The sequence below is a fragment of the Vanrija pseudolonga genome, chromosome 1 (assembly GCF_020906515.1).
Source record: "Vanrija pseudolonga chromosome 1, complete sequence".
Lineage (NCBI taxonomy): Eukaryota > Fungi > Basidiomycota > Tremellomycetes > Trichosporonales > Trichosporonaceae > Vanrija > Vanrija pseudolonga.
In genome coordinates, this window is record NC_085849.1 from 4517667 (window position 1) to 4540291 (window position 22625).

Sequence of the window (22625 nt, forward strand, 5' to 3'; positions counted from 1 at the left end):
GACGAACTTGGCCACACTAGGTGACCCCAAGCGACTCGTCTTGAATGACGAGCAGCGCCGATGCGGGAGCGACCTCCAACCTCCAAGAGACCCTCATTCCGCTCCGACTCAACAGCATCACGGCCTGCTTGCATCGAACAACCTCATAGACGCCCCTTTAAAATTACAGTAGACCTCAATGAATCATCCGTGAATGTAACGCGTGTCCTGCAGCAGCATCGAGAACCCAATCCATTTCATTCCTACTGCTGAACTACTCACTTCCCATATACACCTGCGAGCCCATCAGAACCCTTGTCCGACCTTTGCCACTCCCGCTCCCACCACCTAACCTACTACCACCTACGCGCTGTCCGAGCCTGCGTCGCGAGTGGTTTCCTCAATGACATCGACCTTGGTCGACTTGAACTTCCAAGCTGGGGTGCGGCGCTCGAACAGAATGTCCAGCTCGGCGTAGGTGAGTCCCTTCGTTTCGGGGAGGCGGAAGATGCACCAGATGAGGGTGAGGACGCAGAAGCCGAACCAGACAAAGCCAGTGCGGCCCTTCAGGTTGAGAGCGGTCGCGTTGATGAGGTAGGGCTGGAAGGACACCCCGATAATGCAGCAGATGGTGTACCACAGACGCGCGAGGGCGATGGTGGGGGCACGCAGCTTGGTGGCAGACACCTCGGCGGCCAGACCGAAGGACTGAGGTCCGAGGGTCGCCGAGTAGGTGCCCAGCCAGAGGACGGTGAGAGCAGCCTGGGTCCAGACGACGCTTTGAGCCGAGTTGAAGTAGTGCAAGATGCCGATGATGAGGAGCTCGAGACCCATGAGGACAAACCCAGCAATGATGAGGGTGCGGCGACCAAACCAGATTGCAAGGATCCACGAGAAGACGGTTCCGACGAACGCCACGGCGGTGGAGCCAAAGTTGAGCTTGTAGGTGTTGTCCGCACTGAGACCACTGTAATGTGTCAGTGAGGGCGAACAAACCTCGGTGGGCGACTTACGCCTGGCGGAAGAAGTAGGTCGAGCCGTAAGCGAAGAGTTCACCAGAGAGGGGCTGAGCAGCAAGGACCATGCAGGCAATCTCGGTACGGCGGCGGTCGACGCCCTTGAAGCAGTCGAGAACGGTCGTGCCGACGCGGTCAGCCATCTCCATGGCCGTAGTGTGCTGGTACATGGCGAGCAGCTCGCGGGTCTCGGAGTGGGTCGACTTGGGCGAGAGCTTCTTGACCGAGCGCTCAGCGCCGGCCATGTTGCCCTTGCGGACGCACCACCACGGGGAGTCGGGGGCCCAGAGGGTGAGGAAGAAGACGGGGACACACCACACCCATTGGAGGCCGAACGGGATGCGGAACGACCACTCGCTGGGGATGTTGACCAATCCCGCGAGGAGGCCTCCGGCCACGAACTGTCCAATAACCCAGCAGATATTGACGAACGAGGTCAGGAAGCCGCGGAGGGCGAGCGGGGCGACTTCAGAAGCGTATGCCGAGCCGAGGATGCCGAACAGGCCTTGGGGGATACCCGAGAGGCAGACACCGGCCGTCAGCCACTTGATGTTTGGCGCGCTGTGGCGGTCAGCACGGTGAAGCCGATAGCAACTCACAAGAAGGTGAGGAAGTTGGTGGCGACAAGCATGGCGAGACCCATCATGATGACCTTGCGGTGGCCGAAGCGCTCGGTGACCAGACTCATGCCGAAGAGGCCGATACAGCTGCCAAACATGTTGAGGTTGGCGAGCATGACCATGGTGTTGGCAGGCACGTTGTAGTCGTTCTGGGCTGGGTTGAACTCGCCATACTTCTTCGCAAAGGACGGGTACGCGTAGAACTGGGAGAGGAGGTACGTGTCGTACCCGTCCATGATGATGGTGAAGCTGATGGCGATGGACCAGAAGAAGGCCCAGGGGTACGCGCGCGCGGCCTCGCGGAAGCTGAGGGCGTGCTCGCGCTCGGTCGCCTTGCGCACCGCATGGGTGTAGTCTGACGCGTCGGCCAGGTGGTCGAGGTCGATCGTGTCGACTGTCGGGCCGGAGCCGGGGGACTTGGTCACCTCGACATGGTCGAAGTGGGTCTTCTCGTCGGAGGGCGTGTAGGATGCCATATTGTCGGGGCCGGTGGAGAGCATTACTCAGCACCTCGACAGGCGCTTATATGTCGAGTCGACGTCGAGGAGCAGAGGTTGCTCGCGGGGCAGGAAGATAGAGAAGAGCGAGTCGTGCCGATGTGCCGATGCCGACTCGCCGTGCGGGGTGCGCGCAGCAAAAGTCGCCGGGGGACCGCAGTAGGATCTATGCCCATGGAGCACCGGGAATCGCAGTGCCTGCGACGGTCAATCATCTTTGCACGCCAAGAAGGTGAGTTGAGTGGAACACGGTCGGTGGTGAGCGAGGTGGCCTCCGACCGATGTTTTGAAATGGTTGCCGATGCGGGGGGCTTCATTATCCCCTTAGCTGCGGCCCTGGCCTGGGCTGGGGCTCATGCCCGGTTCATGGGCGGTAAGCGCTCGTGTGGGCAGCCATGCAGGACGTGCGTGCGGTTCCCTGTGGGTCGAGCTGGACGAGATCCATCGAGGGTGAGTGGGCAGTTGCAAGTCGCACTCTGGCTATCAGGTGCCGATGACCACCGACCGAACATTTCAAATGATCTCGGCGGGAGGTGAGTGTGGCCGCCATGTCGTGTGTCGTGGGCGCCGTTCCACAGATCATGTCGAGTATAGCGGCGGTGAGCATGCATGCACAACGACGAGCAACAGTGCTCTGTAACGCCAAAAAGTCGCCGTCACGGCGACCGCTGGGCTGTGCGGAGCAGTCCGGGCATGGTGGACACGGTCAGGTGTCCTAATCTCGGTCGGTGGTGAGCGGTCGCCACAACAACATGACCCCTCCGTTGACATGAGACGAGGATTGCGGGGCTCAGGGGATGATGCTGCGCTGGTAGATCCGCCGAGGAGTGCATACCAATGTGCTATGCGCGATTCGCTGGGCTAGCTGAGCTGCGTGTGTGGAGCGTGGTGCTGCGTCCGTGGTAGACCCCGGCCGTAAACCTCGCCGACCTCCGATGCCGATCGTCATCTCGAGCGACTCCTACCAACGGTTTGACGTTCTTCGTCGAGTTTTGGCCGGCACTCCAAGAGTCCCGGAGCTCCATGGAGGAGCCGGAGATGCATACATGAGACTAGGAGAAGAGTACAAGTATGCAGCCATGTCACGCGCGCGTTGGGGCGATGAAAGTGGTGTTAGTTGCGTGTTGTGAGTTGCCGACGGTAAATGAAGCGTCCACCCAAGATCTCTCTATGCCCTGACTATGCCCGAACCCGAGGCATCGCGACCCATGTCGAAGAGGTTACCATCTCACCATCTCTCTCTAACGACCACTAACCATGCCCAAGGACGCCCGGGCAAGCTATGGCGCGAGCCGCGCCTGTGTGAGTCGGCCGACCTCTCCTTCCCGCCGTGGAGCCACTAACCATCAGGACGCCTGCCATCGGATGAAGATCCGCTGTGTCGACCGCGCGAACCCGCCCTGCCGGCGGTGCAAGACCATGGACCTAGAGTGCACGTTCACGCTCGAGGCCACGACGAGCTCGTATAGGATCAAGAGCAACCAGGAGTGAGGGGTGCAGGGCGCCGCAGGTCGAGCTGACGCCAGCCGTGTCGCCCACCTCGAGCACCAGATGGACCAGGTGCAGACGAGCATGCGGAACATGGAGGACATGATCCGCGTGCTCGTGGACAGCAGCGCAAAGGTATCCACCGCGGCGTCCAGCGTCGCGAGTCTCACGAACACAACGCTGCCGACGACGCTCGACGAGTGGGTGAGCAGCACGTCCAACGCCGTCGTCCCTGTGCCCGACGCCGCTGCCCCGCCGCCGCGCGCCGACTCGTCCGAAGAAGACGACGACTACCTCGTCGACGCGGCGAACGGCGCGTCAATGAAGCAGATCATATACCACGACGAGGAGGAACGCCTGCGGCGCCAAGAATCCCTCTCGAGCCCCGGCACCGGGACGGGGCCGAGCCCGAACGAGCGGCGCGAGTCGGACACTATGCGCGCAATGAGGCTCGCCCGCAGGGAGAAGAATAACCCCATCCCTACGCAGCGTGGCGACCTCCTCCAGGACTTTGCGGATCCTGTGCTGCTGGGATACTTGACCGAGCAGGAGGGCCGGCACTTGTTCGACCTGTGGGTCGTGGCGCCTGAGGCATGCTGAGAGACAAAAGATACTTCCAGGGCGCGCATGCCTTCTTGCCCGTGTTTGACGCCGAGAAGGATACCTGGGACAGGTGGGTTGAATGGGTGAGCTACTGACCGACACCAGCCTCCGCGCCCGCTCGTCCTTCTGCCTCACGGCCATCCTGCTTGCCGGGCTGATCGCGTCGGCCGGCGACAACGGTATCTCCGAGTCGGGGAGCGCGCTGCGCGAGAAGCTGCTTGCGCATGCCGAGAAGATTGGTGCGTTGCAGCACTGGCGGAGCTGATATTAGCCCTCGCAACCGTCTTCTCTCCTGTCGCAAGCATCGAGGCCATCCAAGCTATGGGTATGTGAGGAGCCCGCTGTGCACGCTGACAGCAGTCATCCTCACCAACTGGGGCGACACGTCGTGGAGGCCTGGGAGTGAGTGTCGCCAGCCCGCGGGGCCCTGCTGATCCCCCAGACCACCTCCTCAGCCTCGCGTGAGTCAACTCAACTATGCCATCTGACCCCAGCCTCGACATGGACCTGCACATGTGCCTCCCCCACCTGGCGAAGAACGGCATGGGCCGAAGCAAGACCGGGCAGGAGCTAGAGCGCGAGCGGGCCTTGGTGGCCGGCACGCGGATCTGGCTTGCGGTGGGTTGCCAAGCTTCTCGTGACTGCTGACCCGGCAGACGAGCAAGACGCACACTGAGTGAGCAGGCCGATTCGCATTCCCGGCTGACGACTCCAGGATGTGCTTCAACTACGGCCGGCCTGTCCTGTGCCCAGCCGACCAGCTAGCCAAGCACGGCCGCGCGTTCCTCGAGCATCCCTTATCGACGCGCGAGGACAGCCGCAACGTCGTCATCTGTGAGGCGCATGCGATGCGCGAGCCGGTCCACGCGGCACAGTGGCAGGGCGTGCATGGCGAGCCGCTCAACCTGCTCATCGACGCGGCGATGGTCAAGCTCGCCTTGTGGGAGCAGTACTGGTTCGACTACTATGGTGGGTGTGGGCCTGTGCCGAGCTGACCTCAGCACGGCAAGGGTTCTCGGACGACAACTTCTTCGTGACGGAGCGTGAGTGTCGAGGTAGGCGTAACTGACCCCAGTCATCACGGTCAAGCACTACACCATGTAAGTGTCGCCATGGGATGCGGCTGACCACCCCAGCTTGCAGCTCAACGTCGCCCTCCTGCAGGGCATCAAGACGCAGCGCGACGTGCGCGACATGCCCGCCGAGCGGCGACATGGCCTAGCCGAGGCGGTGCGCGCCGCGGCCGCACTGGTGGCAAGAGCAGTCCGCGGCCCCGAGCGCGCCAAGCTCCGACACGGCAACCGCAACTCCCGTACGCACAGTGTCCCTTCTGCCCAGCTGACACCAGGCCTCGGCCTCGCGCACGCCGCGCGCTCACTCATCCGCATGGCGAGCCTGCTCCCCGAGGCGATCAACCTGCGCGAGGCGGCGAAGGACGTCGAGCTGCTCGCTGACCAACTGGCCAGATGTACGCCCTCACCCCTGCTCCTCACTGACCCCGGCCCAGTCCCGGACTTCCACTTTGCCCAGTTCCTGCACCACGTTGTCGTGGAAGCGCGGCGCAAGAAACAGCTGCCCCCCGGGTCCGTCGCGACGTCCCCCCGTGCCGGAGCACCGGCGCTCCCGGACGCCACGTTCGACTTCACCGTCGCCGACGACATGTTCGCCAGCGAGGACTGGATGACGATCCTGGCCGGTGGAGTCACCGTGGACCAGCTGCAGCCGGTTGAGGCTGTGCCTGCTTTCCAGTTCTTCGCGCTCGGTGGGTTGGGGCGAGGGGCGAGTTGCTGAACTTCCAGAACAGCCTCGGTTCGGACAGGTGTCTGGCCCGTCGCCGACCTCGGAGGACTACGACGGCGGTCTGTTCGGATTGGGAAGCGGAAGGACGGCGTGGCTTCCTTCGCAGTGATTCTGGACTTCATGCTTGATATACTCGTCCATCAGCGATCTGCTGCATCGGGCGCTGGCAAGTGACGTGTATGCATGCGCCGTGTGATGCTTACAACGCACATGAACTGCCACTTCGTACATGTGTGTGTGTTGTGTGTGTGGCGTGGCCTGTGGCCCGAGTACATCCAAAACCATTCATCGCGGTCCCTATCTCCTCGAGCTACTCATTTCCTGTTGCTACTTCAACCCCTGCATTGACTGTTACCTTTGCCCTCTCCTCACTTGAGCCTGAAGTTCACTCGCTCCTTGACGCGCCTCACGTTGATTTCACCGACGAACCTCTCGCCGAGGGCCCCTCACCCCTGGATCTCCTCGGCGACGTCCACCTTGGTAGTCTTGAACTTGCGAGCCGGGACGCGGTGCTCAAAGAGCAGGTCGAGCTCGGTGTACGAGATGTCCTTGGTCTCGGGCATGCGGAAGTAGCACCAGATGAGGCCGAGACACGACGTGCCAAACCAGACAAAGCCCGTCTTTCCGCGGAGGTCGAGGGCGGTGGGGTTGATGAAGACGGGCCCGACCGACGCAGCACCGAACAGAACCCCCTGGTAGAAGAAGCGCGCCACCGAGATTGTCTGTGCGCGGACACGACTGGCGGGGACCTCGGCGACGAGGCCGAACGACTGGGTGCCAATGGTGCAGCAGTAGATGGCGTCCCAGAGCAGCGCGAGCGCAGCCTGGCCCCACAGCGGGGCCATGTAGCCCGGGCGGCGGAAGTAGTCGGCCACGCCGATGAACAGCAGAGTCGGGATGCACATGAACCAGCCGGAGAGGATGAGGGCGCGGCGACCAAACCGTCCATTGAGGAGCCACGAGACGATGGTGAAGACGAACGAGACGCCAGTGGCTCCAAGACCAATCTTGTACGCGACCGAGGGGGGCATGCCGCCCATGATGAGGAAGAACCCGCCGCCACCGGCCGTGAAGGTCTCGCCGGAGAGCACCTGTGTCGTGAGGGTCATGCAAGCGATCTCGGTGCGGCGGAGGTTGGTGCCCTTGAAGCAGTCCCACACGGTCGTGTTGGTGTGCATCGACTTTTCGAGCTTGTCGTTGTGGATGATGCTCGCGAGGCGCTGGCGGACCTGCTCCGGCGTAAACTTGGGCGAGAGGCGCTTGAGGGACTTTTCCGCCTTGTCAAACTTGCGCTTGCGGATGAGCCACGCCGGCGCGTCGGGGGCCAGGAAGGCGATGATGAAGATGGGGATCGGCCACGCCCAGGTGATGGCCATGGGGATGCGGTACGACCATTCGGAAGTGTAATCGACCATCTGGAGCGTCAGGTGGGGTACTCTGAAGGTCACCTACCTTGGCAAGGACGCCAGCGCCGAACATGCCGCCAATGACCCAGCACATCTGGATAAAGCTGGTCAGGAAGCCGCGCAGCGGCAGAGGCGCGACCTCGGCAGCGTACACCGAGCCCATGGTGCCGAACATGCCGGTCGGGATGCCCTGGATCGCTTGGGCGATAGCGAGCATCTTGATGCTGGTGGCGAAGAAGAACATGAAGTTGATGCCGATGAGCATGACGAGACCGATCTGCACGACAAGACGGTGGCCCAGACGCTCGGTGACAAAGCCCATTATGAGGGTGCCGAAGAGGTTGCCACCAAAGCCGACTTGGTTGATGAGAATCTGCCACTTGGCTTCAATCGAGTAGAGCTTGACGGACGGCGCCCAGACGCCGTACTTCTTCGTGAAGGACGGGTAGCCGTAGAACCCGCGCATGAGGGACGAGACGTACCCGTCCATCACGATAGTGAAGGACATGGCGAGGCTCCAGAACAGCGCGCCGCGGTGCACCTTGCACGCCTCCCAGAAGTCCATCTTGTGGTCGCGCTCGTTGGCGATGTACGATGCCTCGGCGAGGTCGACGGCATCTTCGATCCGGTCGATCTCGATGTTGTTGACCGAGTCGGGCGAGTCGGACAGGTCGATGTGCTCGATGGGCTCCTTCTCCTCGAAACCGAGGTTGTGCTCCGCGTCCGTGGTGATAGTCATGCTGCGAAGAAGGTCTGCTGCGGATGAGGCCGGGAGAGCGTAGTTCCTGGATCTGCTGTTGATTTCGTTTGCGCTCGTGAGGAGCTCGGTTGCGCTCGTTCGAGGTGCGGAGAGCTCGCTTGGCGACTGACTGCCCTGCTCCTCGTCGTCGCGATGCCCGTTTTAAACCTCTACTCGTGGTGGCCCGTGGGGAGCATCGCAGTCACTCCGCAGAGTCGATCTGGGGTGTGTAGAGTGAACAGCAGAGCCATGCTCGCTACCGTCGTCCTTGTCGGCGCCGACAGACTTGTCCAAGATCAGGCACGGCCTCGAGGGTCGAAGACTCGGACATCGGGAGGCGGCTTTCTTCTTCGTGAATGGGGGCCACGCGGGGGGGCTGCTGAGGGGCCAGAAGCAAAGGTCAGCATATACGAGGATTGATGGAAGAGTGGACAATATTCACGGTCGGTAGTCGGGATGCCAAGGGTTCGCCAGTCGGAGACCCACGGCGCCGAGTGCCTGACCTCGACAAGGCCAAGCTGCCCACCTCGGGCCGGCAACGATCCGACTTGTCCAGCTGTCAGCTGCCATCTGCCTATTGCCACTGTCGGTCGGCAGTCGGTATTGCCAAGCACGGACGGCGACGTACCGAGTTCGCATCCATCGCGCGCCGCTATCGAATGCTTCGGCCCGTCCACTCTGGTGATGGCGATAGCGCGTGCCTCGTGCATGGTCGCAGACACATATAGCAGCGATGTCGGCCTCGACGACGACGACACTCCCACCACCATCAACTCGACATTGTGAAGACGACCAAGACCTCGACACAATGACGACCGCCACCACCCCCACCATCTCGGACGCAGAGTACCTCTCGCGCACGTACGCCGGCGTGCTGGGCAAGCTCATCGGCGTGTACCTCGGCCGGCCGTTCGAGGGCTGGTCGCACCAGCGCATCGTCGAGGAGCTGGGCCACATCAAGTGGTACGTGCACGAGAAGAAGGGCGTGCCGCTCCTCGTCACCGACGACGACGTCTCGGGCACCTTCGCCTTCATCCGCGCGCTCGAGGAGCACCCGCTCGACAAGACGGGCCTGCTGCCTGCCTCGGCGATCGGCAAGACGTGGCTCAACCAGGTCGTCGAGCGCAAGAGCGTCTTCTGGTGGGGCGGTAACGGCATCAGCACCGAGCACACGGCCTACAACAACCTCAAGAAGGGCATCCCCGCCCCCGCGTCCGGCAGCATCGCGGTCAACGGCACGACTGTCGCCGAGCAGATCGGCGCCCAGATCTTCATCGACGGCTGGGCCCTCGTCAACCCCGGTAACCCGGCCGAGGCGGCGCGCTTCGCCGAGCAGGCCGGCAAGGTCTCGCACGACGGCGAGAGCGTGTACGCTGCGCAGCTGTGGGCTGCGATGGAGGCCGAGGCGTACGTCTCCTCCGACATCGACCACCTCCTCGACACTGGTCTGTCCTTCATCCCCGCCAAGTCCAAGATTGCGCGCTCGATCGCCGAGGTCCGCGCCTGGGTCAAGGAGGACAACGACTGGCTCGTGACGCGCCAGCGCGTCGAGGACAAGTACGGCTACGACAAGTTCCCGGGCTTCTGCCACGTCGTGCCCAACCACCTCATCATGATCATGTCGGTGCTCTACGCGCCGCACGACTTCAGCCTCGCGATGGAGATTGTCAACACGTGCGGCTGGGACACGGACTGCAACTCGGGCAACGTCGGCTGTTTCGTCGCCATCATGCTTGGCCTCGACAAGGCGTTCACCAAGGCCTCGCCCGACTGGCGCGAGCCCCTCGCCGACCGCGCGATCATCTCGAGCGCCGACGGAGGCTACTCGATCAACAACGCCGCACGCATCACGTACGACATTGTCAACATGGGCCGCGCGCTCCACGGCAAGGCTCCTCTCCCGCAGCCAAAGGACGGCGCCCAGTTCCACTTCACCCTCCCCGGCTCGGTGCAGGGCTTCCAGGTCACCTCGGGCGACGCCAAGGCGTACCAGGCTGACGACGCGCTCGTCATCGACCTGAACGCCGCCGCCGGCCCCGTCGAGGTGTCCACCGGCATCTCGGCGCCAAAGGACACGGAGAACATGCCCGGCGTGTACCTCCTCTCGTCATCGCCCCTTATCTACCCCGGCCAGAAGCTCAAGGCTGTCCTGCGTGCCGGTGATGACCTTTCCGCGCCTGTCACCGCGCGCATCCGCCTGCAGGTCTTCAACGCCGAGCACGTCGCCAAGCCCGTCGACAGCGACACCAGCGTCACCCTCACCCCCGGCGACAGCAAGCTGCACGAGCTCGAGTGGACTGTTCCCCAGGGCGACGGCTGGCCCATCGTCTCGGCCGGTGTGCTCCTCACCCCTGCGTCGGCCAACGGCAACAGCAACGGTGCGGCTGCTCACACGAGCAAGATCTACCTCGACAGCTTCCGCTGGACCGGCCAGCCCGACTTCACTGTCATCCGCCCAGCAGACAAGGGCCGCGGCCAGACCTTCTGGGACCTCGCGTGGGTGCAGAGCGTGAGCAACTGGGCCGGCACGCCCACCACGACGCTGTACATCGGCCAGGATGTCGGCGAGGGCATCGTCATCCAGGGCACGCGCGACTGGACCAACTACCGCGTGACCGCCAAGGACGTGATCGTGCGCTACGGACCCCGGGCCGGTGTGGCCATCCGCGCGCAGGGCCTCAAGCGCTGGTACGCTGTCCAGTTCGCCACTGCCGCCGACGGATCGACATATGTTGCGATTGTTAAGGCCCTCGACGAGCAGCGCATCGAGCTCGCCGTCGCGCCCTTCAAGTGGGCGATCGACGAGTCCTACGACGTCGCGATTGAGGCCGAGGGCGCCACCATCAAGGCGACGGTCGGTGATGTCGTCCTCACTGCCTCGGACGACCAGTACGCCGGTGGTGGCTTCGGCCTCGTCGTCAACGACGGATCAGTGTCCACTGGCACTATCCGCATCCAGCCCGTCCAGTAGATTGCTCCAGAGCTCCAGTAGATGTCCGCGTCGTGTATCATGCAGGGTTTGACTGAACGAGGGGCTCGGTGCCAGGTCAGCCTGTCAGTTGCGCATACAACATACATCTGGTGGCCACGGCGATACAGTGCTACACTTGATCCCATCCTCAGCCGCTGTCCAAGTCACCTAGCCGATGTGTTTGGGGTCGAACCACACGACAATCTCCTTGAACCCGTTCCCCAACGCCTCGCCAACCTTGCCGACGATCTTGACCAGTTGCTTGGGGATGTACAGCACGAGCCACTGCGCCGCGTAGCCGATACCCCAGACGATCTGGCCCAGCACGCCAAACAGGCGCTCGAGCACGTCGTGCGACAGCTTGCCGAGGGCTCGGAGCTGTCCCCAGATGGCGACGGGCAGGTCGACAAACAGCACCTTGGGGACGGCAGCGAGCGCACGGCCAACAGACGCGAGGTTGACCCTGCTCAGCGCGGACGCGATCGCCACACCGATGGTGTGCAGCGCAGAGACCACCGCCGCGGGAACCTCGCCCAGTGCCCTCGTGAGCGCGGTGACCGTGCTCCACGCCCACTTGGCCATGATCCCCACCGCGCCAGGGACGGCACGGAGCATGGCCCACGCCTTGACTGCGATATATGCCGCCGCGTCGCTCATCTCCTTCGAGACGAGGGCGAGGCCGCGACCGATGGGCGCGATGCTGGAGGCGATGCCGAGCGCGGCGGCGCGCACGCCTCGGGCAAGCGCCATGGGGAGCTCGCCCAGCGCGCCGGGGAGTGCCTTGACGCCGACCCAGAGCACCTTGGCCACCTCGCCGACGGCGCCCCCCGCGTGAACCGCGACCCATACCGCACCGTTGACGACAGCTTTGGGAACACCCTTCAAGCGGTGGCCGATGTCGACGCCGATCTTGAACATGCGACGGGGGACGGCGCGCACCGCCCGGGCGCACCGTGACGCGATGTCCATGCGGTTCCTCCACAGGGGCTTTGCGATCCACTCCACGGGCAGCTGGATCACGATAAAGAAGGGGACATAGCCGACCATGTAGATGAACATGCCGCACTTTTGGAGGGCCTTGGTGATGCCCTTGAGCGCGCGCGCGTTGCTCGTCTTGAAGCGGAGCAGCTCGCCGCCGCGCCGCGCAGGGAGGAGGTTGACGACGTCGCGGTGGCGGTTGGTTGCGGCTAGCCTGAGCGCGATCTGTCCGTCGGGCGCGGTCACGCCGTCGTCGGCGCCGAGGGACAGCAGGAGGCGGGTCATGGCGAGGTTTCCGCGCGCAGCGGCGACCATCAGCGCGGTACGGGGCGCTTCCTCCCCCGCACACTGGTACGAGGGGTGGCGGGGCACGCCGAACGCGTCTGGTCGCCGGCCTTCGGTGGGGGGCATGCGGGCCCACTGTTTGGCTTCCGCGCACTCAAAGTAGGTCGGGACGGTGTGTAACGCGTTGACGTCGGCGCCGAGCGAGGCGAGGAGCAGCACGAGCTTGGCGTCGCCCATGACCACGGCGACTTGGAGTGGTGTTGGGCCGTCGTGCCGCGTCGCGTCGGGAGACACGATGCCGCGCGCGACGAACTGCGTGATGGCGTCGTACTGCTGCTTCTCGACGGCGTCGTGGAACGCGTCGACGATCTTGGCGCGCCGCCGCTGCACGTCGTCCCAGTACTCCGCGCCGGCGTGGGGCGGCTTGGCGGGATACCACGTGAGTGGGAGGCCTAGCTCTGCGGCGTCTGCCTCGAGGTTGTCGACGATGTCGTACGCTGGAACGGGGTCGTGCACTTCCTCGCCTGTGTTTGGGGGCACGTAAGGGATGAAGGGGAGGTCTGGGTCACTCATGGCTGTGATGGGTGTTGGGTAGGATGGGAGAGTCACGAGTCACGAGCCATCCGAGGCCGCATTTATGTTGTTATTGTTGCAGTCCAGTCAGTGGTAGCGCGTCTTGGCACAGCCGCGGAATATTCTCCTCGACGCGGGGAGGGGTAGAGGCGGTGTCACCAGCCGCCAGCTGCCAGCGCGATCGTGGCTCGACGCGTTGGCGGACATTTTGCTGGGGAACGCGTTTGGGGGGATGTTGCACTGCTATCAGCATCCGATCACAACTGGAATGTATGCCGTTTCAGCGGGCAAGGGGGTCAAGAGGCCGTGATTGTGCAGGGAGTTGTTTGGAGGTCGAGGGACGAGGGCAGGGAGGGGCAGTGTGGCCACCGTGGATGACGTAGTGAGACCCAACACGACGAGCACCTCCCCCTCCCCTCCCGTGGTCACAACCTCCCTCTGACCTTGTCATATCCTCCATCTACTCCTCTCCACGCCGCATCCATGAGCACCAGCACGCCGCACACGCACTCGCACGACCCGCCGCCCATCCACGGTACCCCGCCGGGCGAGGACGAGCCGTACATCACGTACGGGCAGTTCCAGAGCGTCCTCAAGCTCATGCGGCTGCAGAATGCCGTCCCAATATCGGGTATGTGGTGCCATCCGCATCCAGCCTATGCGGGGCCGCTGACCCCCCAGTGCTCGTGTCCCTCGGCACGGGGCTCATCTGCGCGCTTGTGATCCACCCGGGCATGGGTGCGTGGTGTCGACTGACTCACTTGCTGACGCAAAGGCGAGATCAGCCTGCTCCACCCGACGCTGCTGATCCCCAACAACCTTCTGGTCGGCATCTACTGGGCGATTCTGTACGCCTTGCAGGGTGGGTTCTGGGAGTGCGTGTCCGCGCTTACCCCAAGTCGGATTCGCCCTCCTCCTCAGCCTGGCACGTAGCAGCGAGACCAAGGTTAGTTGTTCGACAAGGCGACCCAACTGATCCCCAGGAACTCCTCGTCCATGGCGTCGGGATGCGCTTCGCCGCGGCCAACTGGCTCAACACGGCGACCTTTGTGTGCTGGGTACGTGCATGCTGTCCAAGTCTGTGCTTACCCCGCCCGCAGACGCTGCAGATGTTCAGAACCGCCGAGGCGATCGTGTTCATCAACGTGCTGCTCCTCCTGTCGATCCACATCACGCTGATCCAGTTCCCGCCGACGTGGAGACACCCGCTCAACGCGCTGCTCGTGCACGGCATGACGTCGCTGTTCCTCGCCATCCTCCTCGACCTCCACCTGCTGCACGGCGGCAGTGTCGCCCTCGACTGGGTCATCGAGCACCGCAAGCAGCTGGGCAAGTATACCTGGCAGAGCGTGGGCGCGTTGATCGGCGTGCATGTGGTGCAGGTCGCGTGGGAGGTCTACTCGCATTCATAGTACGTGGCGTGCTCACGATACCTGCCGGCTGACACACGCGCAGCTCGCTGGCCGTCGGCGCAACCTACTCGCTCTTCTGTCTCCTCTTCTCGACACCGCGCACCAACCCCGGCCTCCCCGAGACGGCGATGAGCAAGCCCGCGCCCCTGGTGATCACGACCATCATCTTCATCGTGCTGCACCCGCTGGCGATCATCGCGTCCGCCGTGCTCCACCGCCAGCTGGAGCGCCAGGGCCAGATCCGCCTCGTGGAGGAGGCCGAGTCGGCAGAGGAGCGTGTGCGGCGCGCCGAGCAGCGCGCTGCTGATCTCGAGGCCGAGCATGCCGGCCACGACCACGAACATGCCGCTGCCGCCGCCGCCCCTGCTGCTGCCGCTGGTGCTCCGGCTCGCGACCCGCCCACTGGCGACCTCATCGACGTGTAACGTACAACGTAGAACGCACGCTACAACACACGTAGAATGCTACAACACTATGCACCTAACACCAAGTGTATCTACTGTCAGCTAACTACACCCCGCCTAAGCACTCACTGTTCAGCCCACTCCCACTCGACCTTGTCGTCGCCGCCAAACCCATATTGCGCGAGGCACGCGACGCCCTCGTCCTCGAGCCTGTCCTCGAGGCGGGCGCCGAGGTCCTTGCCCGCGTCATCCCACGCCGACCAGCCACCCCACAGCTCGATGGCACCCGCGCCTTGCCTGCGAGCAGCGGCCACCACCGCGCGGAAGGGCACCAGCTCGGGCCGGTGGACGTAGTTTAGCATCAGGCGCTCACGCGGCAGCTCGGGGGGCTCGGGCTCGTGGAACGTGTAGGTTATGAACGGGCGGTCGAGGGGCGACGTGCTCCCCGCCGGTGCGGGGAGGAGGAGGCCGAACGACGGAGACGGCTTCGCTGTCGGCTGCAGCGTGTACCGCAGCGCGTGGATGTCAAACAGGCCGCTGGGACGCGTCAGCTTGCGTGCGACTCCTCACTCACCGGCTGGGGAGGATGGCAAGCCGCGTGCGGTCGGACTTGCCGACACTACCCAGCTTCGTAGCCATGTACTCGGCGACACGCGGCGCGAGATCGTTGACCTGCTGGCGATCAAGCCACTCCCACCCGTCCTCGTCATGCTCCTCCGTCTCGACGCCGTCGGCATACTCCACAGTAAAGAAGCGCATGTACCGCTCCCGTTCAGCGACCCAGCCCGGCAGGCTACCAGCTCCATCGCCCTGCCGACAGCGATCGTAAAAGTCCTTCCCGATCCCAGAGTAGAGCACGCTGAACCGCGCGTCCCGGAACCCGTTGACCGCCGGCTCCGCGCCCCAACTCGCCGGGAAGGGGGGCAGGTGTTCCGGCGCAGCGAGGACATAGTGCAGCAAGCGCATCATGTGCGTCGTGTGTCCCTTTCGACGGTGCTCTGTGGGGCAGTGGACGCCCGCGACGCCGTACGAGATCGTCGAGATCGGCTTGCTCGCACCGGGAGGGAGGTAGATCGCCGGCCGGCGATACCTGGGCGTCAGGCCCTATCCGCTTGTACACACTCACGTCGACACGTATGACAAAAAGTCGTGCGGGTCGGCTACATCGTCCCGCCGCACCAGAGCCCAAGCATCAAACCCCCACCCCTCGGCACGATCCTTGACCCACGGCTGCTGGGCGCCGTTGGTCACCTCCTCGGCGTGGAGCCACTCGCGCTCCTCCGCGCTGCCTGCCTCGGTCCAGGAGAGGGCGTTCTTCCGGAGGGCAGCGTGCCGCTGCACCGCGGTGAGGTGGATGAGGGTGTAGAGCTCTGGGCTCGCCAGCGCGCTCGTCGCTGCCATAGTGAGGTTGATGATGCTTGCTGCGTAGAGGTGAAGCAAGCCTCTGACGCATGTGGTGCCCCCTGGCTACATGTGGTCCCTGTCTGCCCACGCGAGTGCCACGCACGCCGGTGACATCCGGATGTACCTCCCCCCTTCGCAAACTCTCGGTCTCCCGGACCACGTCGTCGGCGACTCCGTCTGCCTGCCCACATTGATATGCGCGTCCGCATGGTGGAGGTGGACGCAGCGCAGGATTGCGGGAACAGTCATCTGCAGGTGCGAGCACTGCCGGCGGCTGTGGGCACAGTCATCGCGTCGCGTCGGGCGACACGCGCCTCGTTGCTTGCTTTGAAAGCAACTAGAGCAACATTGCCTCGCGCCTCCACTTTACACCCGCGCTCACCCGCGCTGCTGCGGCGTCTCCCCGCGTAAATGTGCGGCGGACTCCCTCCGACAACCAACGCACGAGAGCCACTCTCTGGACATCTACGGCCGTCTGAAACTAATGAGCGCTGCGTTGTCTTCGTCGAAGTGCATTCGAGCCTCGTTGAAGCTGTCGAGGTCGAGGTCGAGCCCATGCCGTACGTAGCCCGTCTGCGTTATCCGGAGCACGGGTGGCAGGCAGTCACGGACATCCGGCGAATCGGCGCGGCGTGCGCATCCGACGATATCCATTTACGGCGCGTTGCTGTTTCGAATCGTCGTCCGAGCCATGGTGTCATGGGCACCAGCTGCCATTCGCTGCTGCAGTCCGAGGCTACTACTACTACCCAGTTAGTTGCCCGCACGGGCGACTGGCGTCTGGACAATGATCGTCGTCGTACCCGTGTAGCATTCAACCGACCGACGAGGCGCACACGACTGACACGGCGGCGGGCGGCGATCACTACAGGCACCGAGCCGTTTAGAGTCATGAGATCACGCAACCTGCCAACAGAGTCACGACAGGTGACTCGTGTGGCATTCCGCAAGCCTGGGCTGGAGCGAGCGTGCGAGGCCGAAGAGTGCCGCGCTTGCCGCAGCCCACTCTTGGCTCTCGACCAATGCTATTACTGCTTCGCAGCACTCCAGGCCAAGCCAAGGTCGGTAGCGTGAAGCTACTGTCGTATGGCGTGCGTGAGACTTTGCGATACGCAGTGTTTCAGTTGGGCCAGTCTCACCGCTCTCTTCGCGAGGCATTAGAGCAAAGTCCTAATTGCCATGGTGGCTGTCTCGTCCTTTGTAATGCAAGACATTTGGCCACCACCGTCTGGTCTCGTCTCGCCCGCCAAAAAGGCCGAGAGGCTGGCGGCTGACTCCCCCTAGCCTCGGTTGCAACCTGGGACAAATTTGACCTTGGCCTTGGCCAAGTTTGGCTTTCGCCCAGACTCGCTTGCTGCATGTGACTCGTGCCTAGCTAGCGAGGACCGCGAGGCGAGATGCCGCACTGCCGGCCGTCCGCTGGCTGGCTCCCCCACTCACTCGCTCTCTCCCTCTGCCCACCGCCTTCTCTGCTGATCTGGGTCAAGGCCAGGGAACAACACCGAGCACGACATCAGTTTACAAAATGAGCTCATCCCGAAAGATTGATATCATGTGTCTGCTGCTGCCTGCTGCTGCCAGCATGATGGATCGTCGCGGCCACTGTGCTTCAAGCCACACCTTTTTAAGAGGCCGAGCTGAGCGCAACACGAGCTTTCCCAGCTAAACTTGCCTCCCACGCCACCAACACCACCACCACCACCCACCGCCATGTCGTACTACGACAAGGACGCCGAGAAGAACGCGGCACAGGCCTACGGCCATGGAAACTTCGACCCGGAGAAGGACCACTCGGACCCCGGCGGCGTGCCATACGCCGACCCAACACATGAGCATGTCGGCCTCGCCCCTGCACGCGACTCGGACCAGCTGAAACGTGCGCTGTCAGCACGACAGGTGTCCATGATCGCCATCGGCGGCACCATCGGCACCGGTCTCTTCCTCGGCACGGGCAAGTCGCTTGCCACCGGCGGCCCGGCGTCCATGGTCATCGCGTATGCAATTGTCGGCGCAATCGTGTACATCACCATGCTGTCCTTGGGAGAAATGTCGACGTTCATCCCCGTCGCCGGCTCGTTCTGCACCTTTGTTGGGTGAGTTTTTCTGCACCGGCGGCCGTACTCCGCATTCCACTGCGCACGCACGCGACACCCTTGTTTATTAGCCGCATTACTAACCACCACGCGCAGCCGTTTCTGTGACGACGCATTCGGCTTCGCCCTGACCTGGAACTACTGGTTCAACGATGCCGTGTCCACCGCGTCCGACCTCGTCGCCCTCCAGCTCATCCTGCAGTACTGGACGGAAAAGTTCCCCGGCTGGGCGCTGTCCCTCATCTTCTGGGTCATCCTTATCGCCGTCAACCTCCTCGGCGTGCGCTTCTACGGCGAGCTCGAGTACTGGCTGTCGCTGATCAAGGTGATCGCGATTGTGGTGTTTATCATCATGAGCATCTGTGTCAACGCCGGCGCCAACGTTCAGCACGAGTACATTGGCGCCAAGTACTGGACCATTGGTGACGCGCCGTTCGTCGGCGGTATCGGCGGCTTCGCGTCCGTGTTCGTCACTGCCTCGTTCGCGTACGGCGGTACCGAGTCCATTGCCATCACGGCCGGCGAGACCAAGAACCCCGTCAAGAACATGCCCCGTGTGGTGAAGAACGTCTTCTGGCGCATCCTCCTCTTCTACATCCTCAGCATCATCCTGATCGGCTTCAACGTCCCTTACAACTACCCCAACCTCCGCACCAAGAAGGTCGTCACCTCGCCCTTCACCATCGTGTTCCAGATGACTGGCGCCAAGGCCGCCGGCAGTGTCATCAACGCCGTCATCCTCACCTCGGTCCTGTCGGCCGGCAACCACGCCCTCTTCGCTGGTGTGCGTCTTCTCTACACCCTCGGTGCGGAGGGCCATGCGCCGCGCGTCTTTGCCCGCCTCAACAAGCAGCGTGTCCCCTGGGTCGCGACCATCGCCACCGCCCTCGTTTCTGGTCTCTGCTTCGGCTCGTCGTTCATCGGTGCCGGTCAGCTCTGGAACTGGCTCCAGAAGTGAGTCAAAACCGCCTTCTTCTAGTTTGATACTGACTCCTTCCCAGCCTCGTCGGTGTCTCCAACCAGCTCTCGTGGATCTCGATCTGCTTCGCATCCATCCGCTTCCGCCGCGCTCTCGCCGTCCAGGGCAAGACCCACATGCTCGTCTTCAAGAACTGGACCTACCCCTGGGGCCCGTACGCTGCCCTCATCCTCAACTCGGTCCTCGTCCTCGTCCAGGGCTGGACCTGCTTCAGCCCCAAGTTCAACGGCGTCGACTTTGTCAGCTTCTACATCGAACTCCCTGTCATGCTTATCATGTTCGTCGGCTGGAAGCTCATCAAGCGCACAAGATGGGTCCGTCTCGACGAGATGGACCTCGTCACCGACGTCTACACTGCCAACGATGAGGAGATTGAGCACGACGAGAAGACGACCAAGGGTCGCTTCAAGCGTGCCCTCAACTGGCTGTTCTAAAGTCTCTCTGGGGTTTTATTGTATCTACTCTATACTATAGTCTGCATCTATGTGTGCCAATAATTGAGCAAGCCCGTACCAAGGTGGAGACCCACCTGTACAAGAGTTACCCATTGTTTACGACTCGTGTCGGAGTCTGACGCGTCACGATTCACCGGCAACCACAACCCGTTGTTCTACAGCACATCCATCTCCAACACGAGAACTGCCTATTTCCGCTGCATACAATCCCCTTCACAATCCCTACCAGTTCTTAATCTGGTAACCGACCTTCTGCTTAAACGTCATGGCCTTGTACGCCACCTCCTCCTCATCATCCTCCACCACATCGTGGAACTCGCGACCACCGGCCACGAGGTCCATGGTCTTGGGGTCGACAATCTTGGTCTTGTGCACAATCTTGTATCCAAAGTAGCCGAAGACGAACACTGGGAGACCGATGTAGTGGGTGATGAAGGACTTGTATCCAGTCGTAGAGAACTTGCTGATGGGGAGGAATGAGTCGAAGCCCTTGAAGAGCATGAGGACCAAGGTGATGACGAGAGCGATCCACGACATGTACGGCTGGAAGCGGAAGGCGAAGGGAAGAGCCGACCTGGGGATGCCCTGCGCCTTGTGGCCCCTCATGAAGCCAATGTGCGAGCCAAGGATGGCAATCCACGACAGGCCGCCGAAGAGCGTGACGGTGTTGACAAAGTAGTTGAAGATTACGAGGGCAGAGTCGGCTGCGACCAAGTATGCCAGGCCCATGAAAGCGCCGGTGAAGGCGAACGCAGTGATTGGGACGCCGCGTCGAGTGCAGTACTTGAAGCATGCCGGAGCGTGTCCGTCCATCGCCATGCCGTAGAGCGTGCGAGAGGAAATGTACTGGTCAGAGACGGCGGCCGAAATGGTGTAGACGAGCAGGCAGCCGTTGATGATTCCAGGGAGCACCTTGATGTTGGCGAGCTTGATGGCCACCACCCAAGGAGAGGCGGAGGAGCCTCCGTGGCTACCGCTACCTGTCGCCAGAAGGGGCGACGTCGAGTCGGCGACGAGTCCAACGACAAAGGTTCCGAAGACAAAGAAGAAGGCGATGCGGAAGAATGTCTTCTTAACAGCCGAGGGGATGGTCTTGCGAGGGTTCTTGGCCTCACCGACAGTCATACCGAGCAGCTCACTGCCCATGAAAGCGAGTAATGCGAGGACGAGGGCGTTAACAAAACCGAGGAACTGTCCCTTCTTGCCAGGGATCTTGTACGACTTGAAGGCCGCCTTCTTCCAGTAACGGAAGCCGATGCGGTCCTGGCCAGGAACACCGCCAAGGTCGATAATAAGGCCGAGGATAATCAGGCCAGTGAGGACGGTGATCTTGAAGAGACTGAGCCAGAACTCGACCTCGCCAAACCACTTGATGCCCAGCAGGTTGATGGCGAACACGAGCGCACCGAGGATGGTGACCCACACTGCGCCGTTGAGGTCACTCCAGTACCTGATCATCAAGGACCCCGCGACGAGCTGGTTCGGCGACACGATGAGGTACTTGCACAGGTAGATGAGGGCGGTGGCGAAGCCGAGCGCAGGGTCGACGCAGCGGGTTGCGTGGCCTGCAAAGCCCTTCTTGGTGGGGAACTTGGTCGACATCTCACCGAGAGCAATCATCGTGGCGAAACAGCTAGTTGTTAGCTACGAACCGCGCCGCGCAGCTCACCAGAATCCCATGCAGATGTAAGCGATGAGCATTGATGCCGGTCCAGAGCGCGACAGCGATGTCCCTGAGCCAACGAGGAACCCAGCGCCTGGGCCATCAGCAACTGACATTTCCACGCGCGCGCAGTGAACACATACCGATCGCTCCGCCAATGGCAATCATGCTGATCTGGCGAGGCTTGAGGGAGCGGTGCGTCTCCTCCTGCCTGGGTTGGTTGTCGGTCGAGTCATCGTCAACAGGGGTTGTAAAGTCGTTGCCGAGGGCCTTCTCGTTCGAGCCCTCGTAAGGGCCTGGGGAGTCGGAGTCGTAGTCTTTGGCCATGGTGGTGTGTCGCTGTGAGGTATGTAGAAACAAGTGCAGTGCCCGGTGTGTCTGGGAATGGCTTCAGCGACTCTGATCTAGCCTGGCTTATATTGTGCAGTGTCCAGTCTCGGATCCCCAGGGGGAGGAGAAGTGGGGGTCCAATCGCGCCCGCAGTCGCTATCCGGAGCCCTCGGTGCACAGATGCGTACTCACATGGAGGCGAGAGATCTGGATGATCACAGACGCCAAGATACCGAGGAAAATACGAGCACGGATGTTACCTGCGGTGCCGCCGCGGTGCCATGGGGGGTGTTTCCGTCGGCGTGGGTGGCAGGGAGATACAGGGAAGGCCCAAGACTACTCTATTGGCTATCTATCCATCTATGCTGAGAGGATAAGAGACGAACAGCGAGGTGGGGAATGCAAAGCTGCTCGTAGAGTGGAGCTTGCTGCGTGTTTTCGCTGCCCAGCCGGTGACATCCGCCCATCGCCGCAGTACTGCCACTCGCAGTCGGCGGGTCTTTCCGCCACATCCGGGCCATCGTCTCGCTGTAGTCGCTTACCCTCCACCCCTCGGGCTCGACCACCCGCAGTGGCATGCTAGGCTCTCTCCGCCTCACGTGGCGGTACGCTCCGCACACGTTCTCCTGGCTGCATTATCCATGTGGAGTGAGGCATCACCCGTCGGCTGCAGACGCCGGCTCCGTGATCTTCCGCTAGTGCGTCCACATCCCTCCCTATCGCTTCCACGGTGGATGTGGCAGAAAGGCCTCCGTTGTTGAGACTAACTGCTGCGGAGCACCGACACACTGGCCTAAGCGGGTTCGTGGTACTGGACAATAACCTCATGCCAGATTGACCCCCGCGCCTCGAGGGTTACATTTGTCACGCATGCCCCACGTCAAGGCCAAAGCTTGACAAGTACGCGCGGCGCAGTTCCGTGGTAAAACT

At 62.6% G+C, this 22625-nt stretch overlaps 8 protein-coding genes across 10 annotated transcripts; 4 read left to right on the plus strand and 4 right to left on the minus strand.

Annotated features, from left to right (window-relative positions):
* Nucleotides 1-216: 216 nt before the first annotated feature.
* On the minus strand, nucleotides 217-8148 carry MAL11_3 (the record flags this gene model as incomplete). 2 transcript variants are annotated; one of them, XM_062768181.1, is made up of 4 exons in its annotated part: nucleotides 2119-2226; nucleotides 6021-6114; nucleotides 6454-7418; nucleotides 7456-8148. In XM_062768181.1, the coding sequence occupies 4 exons, from the start codon at nucleotides 8146-8148 to the stop codon at nucleotides 2119-2121; spliced, it is 1860 nt and encodes a 619-aa protein (XP_062624164.1). The 2 variants fall into 2 exon arrangements, with proteins under 2 accessions (XP_062624163.1, XP_062624164.1); XM_062768182.1 differs by lacking the exons at nucleotides 6021-6114; nucleotides 6454-7418; nucleotides 7456-8148 and adding exons at nucleotides 217-946; nucleotides 993-1556 and having other exon boundaries at nucleotides 1595-2262.
* On the plus strand, nucleotides 3339-6198 carry LOC62_01G001684 (uncharacterized protein). Of its 2 annotated transcripts, XM_062768179.1 has the most exons (17): nucleotides 3339-3414; nucleotides 3463-3599; nucleotides 3639-4172; nucleotides 4211-4273; nucleotides 4309-4442; nucleotides 4475-4528; nucleotides 4561-4605; nucleotides 4646-4664; nucleotides 4698-4821; nucleotides 4860-4879; nucleotides 4919-5172; nucleotides 5205-5246; nucleotides 5279-5303; nucleotides 5340-5515; nucleotides 5552-5671; nucleotides 5711-5965; nucleotides 6003-6198. In XM_062768179.1, exons 1-17 carry the CDS (start codon nucleotides 3370-3372, stop codon nucleotides 6110-6112), a joined length of 2157 nt encoding a protein of 718 aa, XP_062624166.1. In that variant the 5' UTR covers nucleotides 3339-3369; the 3' UTR covers nucleotides 6113-6198. The 2 variants fall into 2 exon arrangements, with proteins under 2 accessions (XP_062624166.1, XP_062624165.1); XM_062768180.1 differs by having other exon boundaries at nucleotides 5340-5965.
* Nucleotides 8149-8956: 808 nt separating the features above from the next.
* LOC62_01G001686 (uncharacterized protein) lies at nucleotides 8957-11119 on the plus strand (the record flags this gene model as incomplete). Its single annotated transcript, XM_062768183.1, has 1 exon — nucleotides 8957-11119. The coding sequence occupies one exon, from the start codon at nucleotides 8957-8959 to the stop codon at nucleotides 11117-11119; it is 2163 nt and encodes a 720-aa protein (XP_062624167.1).
* A 168-nt stretch (nucleotides 11120-11287) lies between these two features.
* LOC62_01G001687 (uncharacterized protein) lies at nucleotides 11288-12955 on the minus strand (the record flags this gene model as incomplete). The annotated part of the gene is made up of 1 exon (XM_062768184.1): nucleotides 11288-12955. One exon carries the CDS (start codon nucleotides 12953-12955, stop codon nucleotides 11288-11290), a length of 1668 nt encoding a protein of 555 aa, XP_062624168.1.
* A 446-nt stretch (nucleotides 12956-13401) lies between these two features.
* LOC62_01G001688 (uncharacterized protein) lies at nucleotides 13402-14869 on the plus strand. The gene is made up of 7 exons (XM_062768185.1): nucleotides 13402-13586; nucleotides 13637-13693; nucleotides 13731-13817; nucleotides 13855-13901; nucleotides 13939-14013; nucleotides 14056-14366; nucleotides 14411-14869. Exons 1-7 carry the CDS (start codon nucleotides 13439-13441, stop codon nucleotides 14790-14792), a joined length of 1107 nt encoding a protein of 368 aa, XP_062624169.1. The 5' UTR covers nucleotides 13402-13438; the 3' UTR covers nucleotides 14793-14869.
* Nucleotides 14870-14896: 27 nt separating this feature from the next.
* On the minus strand, nucleotides 14897-16172 carry LOC62_01G001689 (uncharacterized protein; the record flags this gene model as incomplete). Its single annotated transcript, XM_062768186.1, has 3 exons — nucleotides 14897-15308; nucleotides 15346-15861; nucleotides 15898-16172. The coding sequence occupies 3 exons, from the start codon at nucleotides 16170-16172 to the stop codon at nucleotides 14897-14899; spliced, it is 1203 nt and encodes a 400-aa protein (XP_062624170.1).
* Nucleotides 16173-17854: 1682 nt separating this feature from the next.
* Nucleotides 17855-19739, plus strand: SPCPB1C11.02 (putative amino-acid permease). Its single transcript, XM_062768187.1, has 3 exons — nucleotides 17855-18268; nucleotides 18365-19222; nucleotides 19270-19739. Exons 1-3 carry the CDS (start codon nucleotides 17886-17888, stop codon nucleotides 19679-19681), a joined length of 1653 nt encoding a protein of 550 aa, XP_062624171.1. The 5' UTR covers nucleotides 17855-17885; the 3' UTR covers nucleotides 19682-19739.
* A 185-nt stretch (nucleotides 19740-19924) lies between these two features.
* Nucleotides 19925-21692, minus strand: DIP5_10 (Dicarboxylic amino acid permease; the record flags this gene model as incomplete). The annotated part of the gene is made up of 3 exons (XM_062768188.1): nucleotides 19925-21335; nucleotides 21372-21459; nucleotides 21509-21692. The coding sequence occupies 3 exons, from the start codon at nucleotides 21690-21692 to the stop codon at nucleotides 19925-19927; spliced, it is 1683 nt and encodes a 560-aa protein (XP_062624172.1).
* Between the last annotated feature and the right edge of the window lie 933 nt (nucleotides 21693-22625).

Bases quoted from the DNA above. Each gene is read 5' to 3' on its own strand.
- LOC62_01G001684 (XM_062768180.1), top strand. From the start codon at position 3,370: ATGCCCAAGGACGCCCGGGCAAGCTATGGCGCGAGCCGCGCCTGT. The intron at 3,415-3,462 runs GTGAGTCGGCCG...ACTAACCATCAG, and splicing joins ATGGCGCGAGCCGCGCCTGT to GACGCCTGCCATCGGATGAA. The intron at 4,529-4,560 runs GTATGTGAGGAG...GCACGCTGACAG, and splicing joins CGAGGCCATCCAAGCTATGG to CAGTCATCCTCACCAACTGG.
- LOC62_01G001688 (XM_062768185.1), top strand. From the start codon at position 13,439: ATGAGCACCAGCACGCCGCACACGCACTCGCACGACCCGCCGCCCATC. The intron at 13,694-13,730 runs GTGCGTGGTGTC...GCTGACGCAAAG, and splicing joins TGTGATCCACCCGGGCATGG to GCGAGATCAGCCTGCTCCAC. The intron at 13,818-13,854 runs GTGGGTTCTGGG...GCTTACCCCAAG, and splicing joins GATTCTGTACGCCTTGCAGG to TCGGATTCGCCCTCCTCCTC.
- SPCPB1C11.02 (XM_062768187.1), top strand. From the start codon at position 17,886: ATGTCGTACTACGACAAGGACGCCGAGAAGAACGCGGCACAGGCCTAC. The intron at 18,269-18,364 runs GTGAGTTTTTCT...CACCACGCGCAG, and splicing joins TCGTTCTGCACCTTTGTTGG to CCGTTTCTGTGACGACGCAT. The intron at 19,223-19,269 runs GTGAGTCAAAAC...ACTCCTTCCCAG, and splicing joins CTCTGGAACTGGCTCCAGAA to CCTCGTCGGTGTCTCCAACC.